General features: G+C 49.9%; 1 protein-coding gene across 5 annotated transcripts in view; it reads left to right on the top strand.

Moving 5' to 3' along the window:
- The window catches only part of TENT4A (terminal nucleotidyltransferase 4A), a 109,671-nt gene that overhangs the window by 19,121 nt on the left and 74,962 nt on the right, over positions 1–15,588 (top strand). For all 5 annotated transcript variants that reach the window (XM_045003524.1, XM_045003522.1, XM_045003521.1 and 2 more), the window contains exon 2: positions 14,223–14,346. In XM_045003524.1, the coding sequence (XP_044859459.1) occupies positions 14,223–14,346 (124 nt within the window). The remainder of the gene's footprint in view (positions 1–14,222; positions 14,347–15,588) is intronic.

Genomic DNA, 15,588 nt, shown 5'->3' with positions numbered 1-15,588 from the left:
GCCTCCCTCGAGCCAGGTACCCTGACGCGGACGGACGGAGCCTCCCTCGAGCCAGGTACCCTGACGTGGACGGATGGAGCCTCCCTCGAGCCACGTACCCTGACGCGGACGGACCGAGCCTCCCTCGAGCCAGGTACCCCGAGGAGCTGCCCGAGCGTTCCCGTGACCCGAGTCCGGAGGAGCAGCCCGACCTAGAGAGCCCTCAGCACGCCGAGGAGCCCATGGTGTGGGACCCCGCTGCAGAGCCAAGCGAGGAGCAGGTACCCATGGAGGGGGAGATGGAGTGTAGCCCGGGGGTAGCCGACCCCTGTCCGGCTGAGGGCACTGACGTGCCCATGTCAGTGTGTTGCGGCCAGTATCCCCACTGACTGCAGCGGATCCACACCGCTGTTAGGGCCCCGGGCTGGGACACAGAGGAGTGGGTGGGCCTGTGTCCCCCCTGCCACCCCACGCACGGGTGGCAGACTCCCCCTCCTGCCAGCACTCAGGCAGAGAAGTCTGCACTTACCTGGGCTTTCTGAGACTATTGCTGCAGCCCAGCTCCTGCTACAAGGACCTGAGCCTTGAACTATTGTTTATTACCCGCCCTGACTAAGGGCTTGGGCTTCCGGAACTATTGCCATAGCTCAGCTCCTGAGACAAGGACCTGAGCCCCTGGGACTATTGTTTGTTGCCCCACCCTGACCTAGGGCTGGGGCTTACTGACTATTGTTGCTCAGCTCCTGATGCAAGGACCTGAGCCCTGAACTATTATTGTTGCTCAGCTCCTGCTGTAAGGAGCTGAGCCTAGAACTGCTGTGTTTGGTGCCCCGCCCTGATTGAGGGCCTGGGCTTAGCTTGTTAACTTTGTTACTGCTCAGCCTGCAGGGGGATCTGAGCTCCCTGGACTCACACTGAATTGTGTGCTGCCCCGCCCTGAGCTAGGGCTTGGGGCTTACTGACTTTGTAACTGCTCAGCTCCGGCTGCCAGGACCGGAGCTTAGAACTGGTTCGCTGCCCCGCCTTGAATGAGGGCCGTGGCTCATTGACTTTATGGGTGTTCAGCCTGCGGGAAGGATCTGAGCCTAGACCTAGTGTCTGTTGTCCCGCCCTGACTGAGGGCTGGGACTCATTGCATTAACCGTGTGCCTTCTGTTCCGCCCCTGCTTGAGGGGCAGAACCCCAAGACCTTCAGAACCCGGAGACTGATTTGGGCCGTGTAGTGAGGCGGCCTGGCTCCCGACGGCCCCTGAGAGGGCACAGCCCCAACCGCGGACTATTACACGTGGTGCTTTCTCTGAGGCCCTTTTTGCCCAGAATGTGGGCACGAACTCTAGACACTGGTGAAAAGGGGGCGACGGGAGAGAGATCTCCCGCAAGAGAGATGGACCTATCCCAGCTCCTGACCCTCATCACTGAGAGCCAGGAACGACAGCAGGCGGCCCAGGCGCGACACCAACAGGAGCACCAGGCCGCCCACCAGCTACAGCAGCAGCAGCTCGTAGAGCAGCTGGGGGTCCAACAACGGCAGCTGGTTGCGGACCTGGTTACCCAACACCAGGACTTCCAGCAGAAATGTGTCCAGCAGCTTGCAGCGGCCCTAGCCCGAGTGGGGGAACTCCTACCCGGGGGCTCCGCAGGGGCCCCGCGACCCAGCCCCCCAATTCGGTTGACGAAGATGGGGCCTGAGGATGATCCGGAGGCTTTTCTCGTCACCTTTGAGAGGGTGGCTGTCGTCGCGGGCTGGAACCAGGAACAGTGGGCCACCATCCTGGCCCCATACTTAACGGGAACTGCCCAGACGATCTACCGAGGTCTGTCGGTGGAAGCGGCCCAGGACTACAACTTAGTGAAGGCCGCTATTCTGGACGCACTGGACGTGAGCCCCGAGACCTACCGACAACGGTTTAGGAGCCTGTCCTATTCCCCGGGGGCCCGGCCGCGGATGGTGGCCCAGGAACTACGGGAGACCTGCAAAAAGTGGCTACAGCCCGAACGCCGGACACCAGAAGAGCTGATGGAACAAATTGTATTGGAACAATTTGCCCATGTACTTCCACCGAGGGGAAGATCCTGGGTCCTACGCCACAGGCCGACGACGGTGTCCGCGGCCGTTGCCTTAATGGAGGACTTCCTCGCGGCTGAGACCCCATCGGGGTCAGCTGGCCGGGCGGTCCCGGTCCGGACGGAGCGCCCCAACCCGGAAAAGAGGGGGCCGCCCCCCCCGGGCAGCCATAAGTGTTCCCTCCCGCAGCGTAGAGGGCCGGGCCCGGATGGCCGCGCCCTCCGGGAGTCCCACACGGACCCCGGCGCCCACAGCCAGAGAGTACAGCCGGAAACCCCCCGGGGGTGACCCCGGGGCCCGGGTGCGGACGGAGCGAGCCACCTTGGGGCCCTGTTTCTCCTGCGGAAACTACGGCCATTTGCAGCGGGATTGCCCTGTACTGGAGTGTGCCTTTGGCCAAGTCTACTCAGGGGAAGGCCGTGCCCGACGTCCGCAAGTGGCCAAGATCACCGTGCCTGTGGTCATTGAGGGACGCCAGGCGGTGGCCCTCCTTGACTCAGGCTGTGGCCAAACGCTGGTCTGCCAGGACTTAGGCCCGCCGGCGGACGGCCACCTGGAGAAGATTCCACTGCAGTGTATCCACGGAGATATACGAGCCTACCCCAGCGCCCAGACCCAACTGACCATCGATGGGATCACCCGGCGGATGAAGGTGGGGCTTGCACCCCGGCTGGCGTACCCGGTGATCCTGGGGCGGGACTGGCCCGACTTCACCACCGTATTACGCCGCCACCTTGAGGGTAGCCCGCAGGCCACGCCGGCATTAGAAGGGGAGACCCCCGTCCCTACCAGTTCCACGGGAGGACGTGAAGACCCTCCCCGAGGGGGAAGAAGGGATCCCTCGACACCCACAGATTTTTGCCGGGACCAAGGGGCTGACCCCACACTCAAACCGATCTACGAGCAGCTGGCCTCCGTGGAGGGGACTGTTCTCGACCCCCAGCGAGCGGCGCAGTGGCCGCACTTTGAGCTACGACAAGAGCGCCTTTATCGCATGGAGAAGGACCCCCGCACCGGGGAGACACGGACACAGCTGCTCGTGCCGCGGTGTCACCGCCGGGCGGTCATGAAACTGGCCCACGATGTCCCAGCGGCTGGGCACCTCGGGCACGACAAGACGCTGGCCCGGATCCTGGGGCGTTTCTTCTGGCCCGGGGTGTACCAAGAAGTAAAGGACTATTGCAATTCGTGTCCGGACTGCCAGTTGGCCACCCCTGCCCGGACCCCTAAGGCACCGTTGATACCGATGCCTTTAATGGAAACCCCCTTTGAACGCGTGGCCGTGGACCTGGTAGGGCCCCTCCCGAAGAGCAGCGCGGGGTTCCAATATATTTTAGTGATGATGGACTATGCCACCAGGTTCCCCGAAGCCATTCCTCTTCGGAACATCTCAGCCCACACCATTGCCATGGAACTGGTGAAGGTCTTCGCCCGCGTCGGCCTACCCCGGGAGCTCCTCATAGACCAAGGGACTAATTTCACGTCCTGGCTGCTCAAGCAAGTTTGCGAAATCCTGGGGGTCAAGCAACTCCGCACCTCTGTCTACCATCCCCAGACCGATGGATTAGTGGAGAGGTTTAACCGGACGCTGAAAGGGATGCTGCGTCGGTTTCCCCAAGAGGACCTTCGCCAGTGGGACCAGCTCCTTCCGCCCCTGCTCCTAGCCATACGAGAAGTCCCCCAGGCGTCGACGAAGTTCTCCCCCTTCGAATTATTGTATGGGCGGCGACCCCGGGGCCTTTTGGATCTCATGAGAGAAACCTGGGAACAGGCTCCCTCCCCGGCCCAGGGTCTCTTACAGTATGTGCTTCAACTTCAGGAGCGCCTGAAGCAGGCGGGGGATCTGGCGCGGGAAAACTTGAAAGCCGCCCAGGACACGCAAGCCCAGACCTATAACCGAGGCGCCCAGACTCGGGACTTCCAACCCGGGGACCGGGTATTACTCCTCCTCCCGTCCAGTGAATCAAAGATCCTGGCCCGGTGGCAAGGGCCATATGAGGTGGTCAGAAAGGTGGGCCCGGTCACGTATGAAATCAATCAGCCGGACCGGAAGAAGAAGATCCAACGCTACCACGTCAACCTCCTCAAACCCTGGAAGGAGCGAGAAGGGCTGTTGATTAACCCCTACCCGCCAGAACCGGAACTGGGGCCCCAGGTCCCCCACCCCGGAGACGCCGAGGAACCCCAGCTCGGGGAGACCTTAACCGAGGAACAACTCCGACAGACCCGGTGCCTCCTCCGAGCTTTTTCCCACACCTTTACGGACCAACCGGGACACACCTCCCTGGTATACCATCGGATCCAGACAGAGCCGGGGGTGGTGATCCGGGGGACGACCCGGCCCCTGCCCTACCATAGGAAGCAGGTCGTGGAGAAGGAGGTACGAGCGATGTTGGATTTGGGGGTGGTAGAGCCATCGCAGAGTGAGTGGCGCAGCCCGGTAGTGCTGGTACCCAAACCCGACGGCTCGCAGCGCTTCTGTATCGACTTCCGACGCGTTAACGCCATCTCCAAATTCGACGCCTATCCCATGCCCCAGATAGATGAGCTGTTGGCCCACCTGGGGAGGGCCCACTACGTCACCACCCTAGACCTAAGTAAGGGATATTGGCAGATCCCTCTGGAGCCCGCCTCCCGCGAGAAAACTGCCTTTGCCACTCCCTCCGGTCTCTACCACTTCACCAGGATGCCCTTCGGCCTCCACGGGGCCCCGGCCACCTTTCAGCGCCTAATGGACCGCCTCCTCCAGCTCCATCAGGACTATGCCGCCGCCTATCTTGACGACGTTGTGATCTACAGTCCACAGTGGGAGAACCACCTGGAGAGAGTCGCCGCTGTCCTGAGGTCCTTGAGGAAGGCCGGCTTAACCGCCAACCCGAAAAAATGTCGCATCGGTTGGCAAGAGACTAAGTACTTGGGGTATGCTATCGGGCATGGGCAGGTAAAACCCCTGATCGGCAAGGTCCAGGCCATCGCCAACTGCCCCCCGCCGACCACGAAGCGCCAGGTGCGGCAGTTTCTAGGCTTGGCCGGTTATTATAGGCGGTTCATCCCCCAATTTGCGACGATTACAGCCCCCTTAACGGGGCTCCTAACAAAGGACAGCCCACGGCAGGTGGACTGGACTACTGAGTGCGACAGGGCCTTTCAGACTCTTAAGACGTGCCTCTGCAGCGAGCCGGTCTTGTATAGCCCCGACTTTAACCAGCCGTTTATCTTACAGACCGACGCCTCAGAAGTGGGACTCGGGGCTGTCTTGTCCCAAGACGTAGGGGGTGAGGAGCATCCGGTTCTGTACATTAGCCAGAAGCTGTTCCCCCGCGAAAAAAACTATGCGGTGGTCGAGAAGGAAGCCCTCGCCGTGAAGTGGGCTTGTGAAGCGCTCCGGTACTACATCCTGGGAGTCCCCTTCACCTTGGTCACCGACCATTCCGCCCTTCAATGGTTGGCCCGGATGAAGGACCACAACATGCGGGTGCAGCGCTGGTACCTGGCCCTCCAGCCATTTGCCTTCACGGTCCACCATAGAGCCGGTAAGGAACATGCGAATGCGGACTTCCTCTCTAGACTGGGGGGTGTGGAGTGGGCTGGCCCCGCTGCACGGGACCCAGCCTTGAGGGCGGGGCCGTGTAGTGAGGCGGCCTGGCTCCCGACGGCCCCTGAGAGGGAGGAACCGGAACAGCCACCTCAGTGGGCGGAGCCACCGCCGCCTGTTCCCGCCCCCCGGAAGTCAAGGGGCAGGACAGGAAGTATAAAAGCCCGGCCTCAACACTCAGTTGGAGCCCAGCGGCCGGAGAGGACGGACGCTCCTGTTCGGGCTCCTGCTGGACGGAGCCTCCCTCGAGCCAGGTACCCTGACGCGGACGGACGGAGCCTCCCTCGAGCCAGGTACCCTGACGCGGACGGACCGAGCCTCCCTCGAGCCAGGTACCCCGAGGAGCTGCCCGAGCGTTCCCGTGACCCGAGTCCGGAGGAGCAGCCCGACCTAGAGAGCCCTCAGCACGCCAAGGAGCCCATGGTGTGGGATCCCGCTGCAGAGCCCAGCGAGGAGCAGGTACCCATGGAGGGGGAGATGGAGTGTAGCCCAGGGGTAGCCGACCCCTGTCCGGCTGAGGGCACTGACGTGTTTGGTGCCCCGCCCTGATTGAGGGCCTGGGCGTAGCTTGTTAACTTTGTTACTGCTCAGCCTGCAGGGGGATCTGAGCTCCCTGGACTCTTGTGTGCTGCCCCGCCCTGAGCTAGGGCTTGGGGCTTACTGACTTTGTAACTGCTCAGCTCCGGCTGCCAGGACCGGAGCTTAGAACTGGTTCGCTGCCCCGCCCTGAATGAGGGCCGTGGCTCATTGACTTTATGGGTGTTCAGCCTGCGGGAAGGATCTGAGCCTAGACCTAGTGTCTGTTGTCCCGCCCTGACTGAGGGCTGGGACTCATTGCATTAACCGTGTGCCTTCTGTTCCGCCCCTGCTTGAGGGGCAGAACCCCAAGACCTTCAGAACCCGGAGACTGATTTGGGCCGTGTAGTGAGGCGGCCTGGCTCCCGACGGCCCCTGAGAGGGCACGGCCCCAACCGCGGACTATTACAGTCCAGTTTGCAAATTAATTCCAGTTCTGCAGTTTCTCGTTGGAGTCTGTTTTTGAAGTTTTTTTTTTGTTGGAGAATTACGACTTTTAGGTCTGTAATTGAGTGACCAGGGAGGTTGAAGTGTTCTTCGACTGGTTTTTGAATGTTAGAATTCTATGACATCTGATTTGTGTCCATTTTATTCTTTTGCGTAGAGACTGTCTGGTTTGGCCAATGTACATGGCAGAGGGGCATTGGTGGCACATGATGGCATATATCACATTGGTACACAAAAGCTTATTTCCAAATAAATGTTAGTCTCTAAGGTGCCACAAGTACTTCTCGTTCTTTTTTCTATTCACAACAGTTGTGTTATATAGAGAGAGTCCCTATGCTTTTAGGCCCTAGTCTAAGGCATGTCTATACTTACAGTGCTGCAGCGGTGAGCTGTACTGATACACTGCAGCGACGCAGCTGTATGTGGTAAAGACTCTGTATGCCAATGCAAGAGCTTTTCTGTCCACAAAACCATCCCTTTGAGTGGCAGAAGCTATGACGGTGGGAGAGCTTCTCCCACCAAAATAGCTCTGTGCGTGTTCGCACTTATGTTGGTGTAACTTGCGTTGCTCAGGGAGGGATGGAATATTCACACCCTTGAGCAAGGTAAGGTTTGCTGACATAAGTGGTAGTGTAGACATAGCCCTTAAAGGCAAACAGGGAGTTGGAAATGGGGATATAGTGTGAGCTGTTGAATATGGCGAAGAGTTAGTACAGCCTTGTTATATATTTTGTTGGCTTATGCATTATTTGGGGGGTAGAAATAGGATGAGAATGGGATAATTAGTAAGTGATGAAGTAGGGGAAGGAAGGAAGGGAAAGAAGGGGACAGTCACAGCTAGTCACCTCCCTTGTCAGGATCAGCAGGTAAGTGGGTTTTTTTCGTAGGTGCCTTGGCACAGATGAATTTTAAAGAGGGACTCGGAGGAGGTGTGCTGAGGTAGTGGCTGAACAGATTTTGTCTGAGTCTTTCCCAGGTGTTATAGGTGGTATGGGAAAAAGCACACACTGTCTGAGGGGGAAACTGATTGGTAGGTAGGAAAGGCTGAGAACACTGGTAGAGCAAAGATGGGATTTGGTTTGGTGGTAACTCATTAGATTCTTTACCATCAATCTTGCCTAGCCAACCTTGTATTTGCAGAAGTGAAGCGGCAGCCCATGTAGGGGCCGAGAGGGGGATGAAGCACTCTGAGGACTGGTCTACACTATGAGTTTATATCGAATTTAGCAGCGTTATTTTGCATTAACCCTGCACCTGTCCACACAACGAAGCCATTTTTTTGACATAAAGGGCTTTTGAAATAGATTTCTGTACTCCTCCCTGATGAGGGGAGTAGTGCTGAAATCGACATTGCCGGTTCGAATTAGGGTTAGTGTGGATGCAATTCGACGGTATTGGCCTCCGGGCGCAATCTCACAGTGCAGCATTGTGACCGCTCTGGACAGCAATCTGAACTCGGATGCACTAGCCAGGAAAAGCCCCGCTAACTTCTGAATTTCATTTCCTGTTTGCCCAGCGTGGAGCGCTAATCAGGTGACCATGCAGTCTCAGAATCAAAAAAAGAGCTCCAGCATGGACCATACGGGAGATATTGAAGCTGATCTCTGTATGGGGAGATGAATGTGTTCTATCAGAACTCCGTTCCAAAAGACGAAATACCAAAGCATTTGGAAAAAATCTCCAAGGCCATGATAGACAGAGGCCACAATAGGGACTCAACACAGTGCTGTGTAAAACTTAAGGAGCTGAGACAAGTGTAACAGAAAGTCAAAGAATCAAATGGACACTCACGGAGGAGGGAGGGAGGGGGGACTGAGGACTCTAGCTATCCCACAGTTCCCGCGCGCTCCGAAAAACATTTGCATTCTTGACTGAGCTCCCAATGCCTGAACGGTCAAAAACATTGTCGCGGGTGGTTCAGGGTGTATGTCGTCTGCCCCCCCCCCCCCAAATGAAAGAAAAGGGAAAAAAATAGTTTCTCGCCTTTTTTCAATGTCACCGTATGTCTACTGGATGCTGCTGGCAGACGTGGTGCTGCAGCGCTACACAGCAGCATCCCCTTAACTTCCTGATGGCAGATGGTACATTATGACTGGTATCCGTCATCATCATCCCGTGAGTGCTCCTGGCTGGCCTCGGTAAGGTCGGTTGTGGGCGCCTGGGCAAAAATGGGAATGACTCCAGGTCATTCTCTTCTTTAAGTTTTGTCTAATGGAGATTCAGTCCTGCCTGGAATATCATGGCAGTTGGAGGCTTCTGCCTCAGGCTGCTCTCCCAGTCAGCAGCACCGCGCAGTCGTGCCTACCCCAGCCTACCCCTTGCTATCAGGGCTCACAATCAGATACTTAGACCTCTACATTTTGCTGCAAATAAAAAAAAAATTAACTGTCGTTTAGAACTGTCCCCCAACATACATATCCTGGGACATTTTGTATTGTACCAGTGTCAACAAAAGGCCCACACACAAATGGAGGTTCAGTCCTGCCTGTGCTTCTGTCCTAGTGCTTATCACAGATTCTCATTTTCAGCTATAGGCTGAGCAAATGCAGAATGGTGATTCACTCTACTTTGCTGTAAGCCAGCCGCTCTCCCCTCTCGCCTTTGATCTCTGCTTGCAGAGGCAATAAAGTCAGTGTTGTTTCAAATTCATGCATTCTTTATTACTTCGTCACACAAATAGGGCGATAACTGCCACGGTAGCCCAGGAGGGGTGGGGGAGTAGGGAAGCAATGGGTGGGGTTGTTGCAGGGGAACCCCTAGAATGGCATGCAGCTCAGCATTTCAGCGGGATGTCTGGGGCTCTGACCTGGAGCGGCTGTTTGCCTCTCTGGTTCTTTAGTAGACTTGCCTGATATTCTAGGCAGGACTGAGTCTCCATTAGACAAAACTTAACAAAGGGAATGACCTGGGGAGTCATTTCCATTTTTGTCCATTCGCCCCCGGCCAACCTCAGTGAGGCCAGCCAGGAGCACCCATGACAGCAGCAGATGGTACAATATGACTGGTAACCGTCATTATCCACTTGCAAGGCAGCAGACGGTACAGTAGGGCTGGTAACCGTCTCTGCTACCTTGCAAAGGCGAGGGGATGCTGCTGTGTAGCACTGCCGTACCGCATCTGTCAGCAGCATCCAGTAGACATATGGTGACAGTGAAAAAAGGCTAAACGGGCTCCATGGTTGAAGCATATATTTATGAAGTCATTGGGGAAGTGAACTCTCTCAAATGCAACAGGTTAATCATTAATATTTAGAGGATTTTTTTGCCATGCTGTATTAGGTGGAGAACATCACCAGACAGACATTTTAAATTTTTATTTAACTAAAACAACATAATTATGTATTCTGGATTTTTTTCTTCAACAGCAAACATAGAATATTTTAACAAAGCAACCATTTGAATTTAGTTAAACGTTCAAGTTTTTTTTTAAATCAGGCTTGTTTTTGTTAAAAGTGTTTTTAACTAAAATAATTAAATGTAATTATTTTAAAAAAAAATTAAATTGACTGTGTCAGCCAGGTCAACATGAGAAACTTAAAATATTGGCATCTGCAGCTAAGTCAGTCATCTTCACCTTAATTTTCCTGTTTGTTCATAATCTGGAAAAGAAAAACAAGCTTTCCTGCTTTTTCAGGACTCAAACGATTTCTCAATTTGTAATGAATTAGTCCAAAGGAAGAAAATATTCTTTCTACGCCGGCAGAAGAAGCTACTTCTGTTAAGTGAGATTATCACTTTATCAGTCTCTGAATCCAAGTGCTTAAGTGACTTCCACCAGTTCACTGTTGTGACTTTCTTTAAAACATCATCAGCAAACATTATATTTCTTGAATGTTTTACCCTTAGCTCTGAAGTTTATTATAGTTGGCATTATGAGGGGATGATTGCTGGATGTCCATGTCATAGCCAACTCCTCTTCTTCATCAGTTAAGGTTTGACCTTGGTACCGAGTATTGAGAATATTTGCAAGAAAATGAGCTGGAGCTAGTGCTTGTCCCATTCATTTTTTTAATGTTTGTAATTTAACTCTGTCATTCCAGAGATCTCTTTTTAAGATCTCACTCAGTTCCTTCCAGATTTCAAAAGCATCAGCAATAAAACAGCTATTTCCCTGCATTTTGTTCAAGACTACAGAAATAAGCTTCAGGGTGTATTCAGCATGTGTTTAACATTTCTCTTAAGCCAAATGTTGGGAACTTTGGCTGTGACAGTGCCATCTATTTTTTTCACGATTTTGTTCACAAACTGTCATCAGATTAGGCCAGTTCTTGATACAGTGCTCAAGACAGTCCACTACTGAGTTCCATTGCACGGCTTGTGGGAGAGTTAGCTTGGTTCTTCCCACTTTTTTCAGAGCAGCTGCTGCAAAGTGGTTGTTACAGAAGTATTCTGCAATTTCAACAACGTTAACCTTTATTTCTGGAACACTGAAGTCTTTTGGCTAGGAGATGCATCAAATGAGCACTGCAAGCTCAGATCAAGTGTACCTTCGTTGACAATTAAATGAAAAAAAAAAAAACCCTATACATTATTAGCCTCGGACTCTCTTCTCTGTTTTCTAAATAATTTCTTCTCATCTTGAATACGTTTGCAGCATTATCTGTGACCAAGCTGCGTACTAGACATTTGTATTTTTTTTTCAGTTTGTTGTAGCTTTTACTGCTATTTCTTGTAAGTGTTCTGCTGTGTGTGCATTTCCTGATGTATCAATTGTTTCTATAAGGAGGATATTCCCTTCTTCTGTTGTCACACAAACACATTCAACAGGATCGTTGTGGACATTGCTCCACCCATCAAGACTCAGGTTAACAATTTTACCTTCTCAACCTTTTGCACACTGCTCAATTTCTCTTTCATACACTTTATCCAGCAATTTGCCTGCGACATCTGCTCTGTTGGGTGGACTGCATCTTGGTCTTAATGACTGAACCATGTTTAAGTGTGAGTTCTCAGTCATACGAAAAGGAGAGTTTGTTGCAGAAATAAATGGGGCAATTTTTCATCAATTACCTCTTTTTGTAATCTGCTGGTTCTTATCACAAACTTACCTATGGTTATTTCTGGATGATGGGGATTTTTTTCTTTTTGCTACAGGTGATAAACTGTGGCTATGTGACATACATGATGTGACTGAAACACTATCATTGGCAGATACTCTGAAACTATGGAAAATGATGGTGATCTTGAAGGTGGATAGTCTTCAGAATTCTGTATGTTGAGGATGGATTCTCCGAAACAAAATAAGTCAGTGCAGTTCTTTATTACCATACTGCTCATTTAGTGCTACTCATTGCATTCACTGACACTCAGTACTACTTTAAGGTGAAATTGTAAAAGGAAGGTCTGCCTATTTCAGCTATTTATTTTTTATCACAGTTGCATCTAAAATGATAGTACCATTCAGTATATCTTTTGCTCAAACATGTGAAATCAAGAATAGTCCAGAAGGAAGACAGGCAGTCCTTAAGAAAGAAGTATGAAATACAAGTTTACCAACCTGAAGATCCTGCATGTTCAGACATGTTCCTTTCATCATCTTCAACGCAACTTCCTCCTGAGAAGGAACACTTCTCATGATGTTGTTTCATTTGGGCAACCAGGCTTTGTATTTCTTTGTTGCACTTTTTGCATTTTGCACGCATGCCTGATTTACCCACAGGTAGAGGAATTTCATTAAAATATTCCCAAACTGAATGTCTCATACAGCCTGCTGCCATTATAGATTTTTCCCTTCTAGTGAGATAATGATATGGTACATCTTCAAATTAATGAAGGCTACACTCAGAAAGACCTCAAGACTTCTGAAATATGGTGCTCAAACAGTTTCATTTTTGTTTCTACTGCCTTTTCCTCCCTTCTCACAGTTATCTCCAGACTTCTTCTCCAGATCTATTCTGCCCCCAACAATCTTCTATTCATTGAACTTTATGAAACTTTGCACTTTTAGAGAGGTAAGGGATTGACACTGTGTACACAAATTTGCAGAGGGACAATAGGGTTGAGGTCTGTTATTTCTAACCTCATTTATTTATTTATATATGAACATTTTTGCTGTTAACAAGCATGTTACCTCTGGAGACACACATCCACAGTTTGAGAACTGCAAAACTAAGCATCTCTGATGGTATCTTCTAGACTTAGCACTGAGTCCCATTGGGTAGATAGAAAGATTAACCTAAATCTATACAGAAGCCCCTGGAACCCATAAAATTGGGTCCCTAATCCATGAACTATTGGAACTCATTTACAAAACTCTTCTTAAACATTACATGAATATATTGTCTCATACTATAGATTTAGAATTTATAATCCCTATTCCGTGATGATGCATTATAGTTTTAATTAAGATATATTTGAGCTATCTTTAGATTGCTTTTTTTCTCAAAAAGCATTTGATCAAAAAAATCTGATTTAAAAAAAAAATTTTTTTTTTTTAAATCTTTGTTTTTTATCTGCCCTGGTGAAAATCCTGCTAGATGCCTTCAGAGAAGCAGAATTTACAAGGCAAGTACAGGAGAAATTCATATTTCTTATGCATAAATTAGAATCTCTGTAATACTAAAACTAGCTTAAACTCTGTGGCGCTCACCATTTAAGAACCCCATTGTGTAATACCCAGGATTTTATGCATCTTGCCATTTTCCCCCTCATTATTTTGAAATAGCTTCTTTATTTTGGAAATAAGTAGCCAAAGTTGATCAGGCTTAAATTAGTGAGCTAAGGGGGGTTAGAAATCAGAATGTCTACCAACAAAAGTATTTGTTGGGACTTGCTTCAGTTAAACGTGTACATATTTCTATTCTGAATGTATGGAGGCTGTATAACGGGTGGCCAACCTGTGGGTCCAGAGCCACATGCAGCTCTTCAGAAGTTAATATGCAGCTCCTTGTATAGGCACTGACTCTGGGGCAGGAGTTACAGGTGCCAACTTTCCAGTGGGTCAGGGGGTGCTCACTGCTCAACCCCTGGCTCTGCCACAGGCCCTGCTCCCACTCACCCCTTCCTGCCTCCTCCCCTGAGCCTGCCATGTCCTCGCTCCTACTCCTTTCCCCCCCCCCCCAGAGCTTCATGCATGCCATGAAACAGCTGACCAGGAGGTGCGGGGGGGGGGAGAGGGGGTGTGCTGATCGGCTGCCGGTGGGCGGGAGGCACTGGAAGCGGGGGTGGAGTGGGAGGCTGATGGGGGGTGGGGCTGCTGATATTACTGTAGCTCTTTGGCAATGTACATTGGTAAATTCTGGCTACTTCTCATGCTCAGGTTGGCCATTCCTCCTATATAATCTATAAAGTACCAATACCTTGTCTCTAGACTTAGCACACATAATTAAGATGATAAAATATACATCAACTTAGATAAACTATTTTTGAAACAAGGACTCTTTTTTGATATGATATGAGTAGTATCATAATTTCTAAAAATGATGTTTGGTTGAAAGGCAATTGACTTAAAAACATGTATATGGTGTTAGAGTATTAACCATTTTGTTTGTATTGGATACATAAGTTCCATCATCACGGTCATTGCTGATGCTACTATTTTCTCCCCCACCCCCACCTGTAGGCTCCATGAAGAAATAATTGACTTTTATGACTTCATGTCCCCTCGTCCTGAAGAAGCAACTATGAGAAGAGAAGTGGTGAAAAGAATAGAGACAGTCATCAAAGATCTTTGGCCTACAGCTGATGTGAGTACATCTCAAGTTTCAAATCAAATTTACTAGTACATTGTAGAACAGAGTTCATTTAAGTTCTATTTTGTCGTCTTAACGCAACCTTTTTTGAGTTCTCTCTCCATTTAACTTTTTAAAAATGAATTTGTCACAACTCTTGCATTACAATATAACAACCACTGCTGGCTCTTACAACAAGCTACTCTTAATTGAAACCATCAAAGTTTAATACAAGAATTTCAAATCTAGGCTTCAGGTTGCTGAAGCCTAGTAGTTATCTTGCTCTCTAAATCTTCAACAATCGCCAAAACTGACTAAAGCAAAATTACACCCAAATTAGACTTGCTTTAGCAACACTAGCTAAATGTTGGACATTTGTTTTTTAGAACTTTTTAATTTTTGCGGGATTGATATTGTAAATTTATAAAAGAAACATGTAAAACCAAGCACTGATATGCAGACAGATACTTCTAAAACACTATGCCTTGAAGGTCCATACAGATCTTCCTACCTTATGGAAGCAGTAGGATATCAATATCCTGTGGGGAAAAACGTGATACAGAAGTGTGACTAAAATATGCTTAAGGATTATTGAGGGAAAGGGTGTCAGAGGAACTAAATCACAATGTATAACCTCCACCAAGAGGTCTAAAGAAGGAAATTAGTAATAGCAAGGTGAGATGCTCAATTGCTTGAGGTCATATTTTGAATAAAATTCTAGGTCCCTTTCCTTTGGTTTTCAATAGCTTAAATAGTAAATTTTTTACAAGTCCTTTCTGGAAGACTGTTCTTTTTGTGGTTCCTTTTGCTGTTACTTTTGCATACTGTTGGTGACTCTTATAGTAAGCAGCCTTTAATCAGATTTATTTGCTGCTGTGATGGTCTGCTGAAATGACCAAACATGAAGCAGAGAGACCTATTTATATAAAATACCTTAGTGTAATAGGGAACGTTAAGTAGCATATGTTTGAGAGAAGTTTGTCTCAGAAATGGTTTAACACATCTACTGTTTGTCTAAGTTAATTATCCCTGTAAACATATGGAGAAAATTTAACTGCTGTTGACTCTTTTGAATTTGATTGGACCCATTTCTGTTGGTGAGTGAGACATTACCCCATGCACCTTGTGTCTCTAATATCCTGTGACCAACAGAGCTACAGCTACATTGCATACAACAATCAAATTTGATAAGTCAGTCTTGCATTATAGGTGATTTATTTTGTTTTTATTAAACTGTTAGCATTCATGTATTGTGTT

This window comes from Mauremys mutica, chromosome 2 (assembly GCF_020497125.1).
Source record: "Mauremys mutica isolate MM-2020 ecotype Southern chromosome 2, ASM2049712v1, whole genome shotgun sequence".
NCBI classification, from domain to species: domain Eukaryota; kingdom Metazoa; phylum Chordata; order Testudines; family Geoemydidae; genus Mauremys; species Mauremys mutica.
This window is presented reverse-complemented; position numbering and strand designations above follow the sequence as displayed.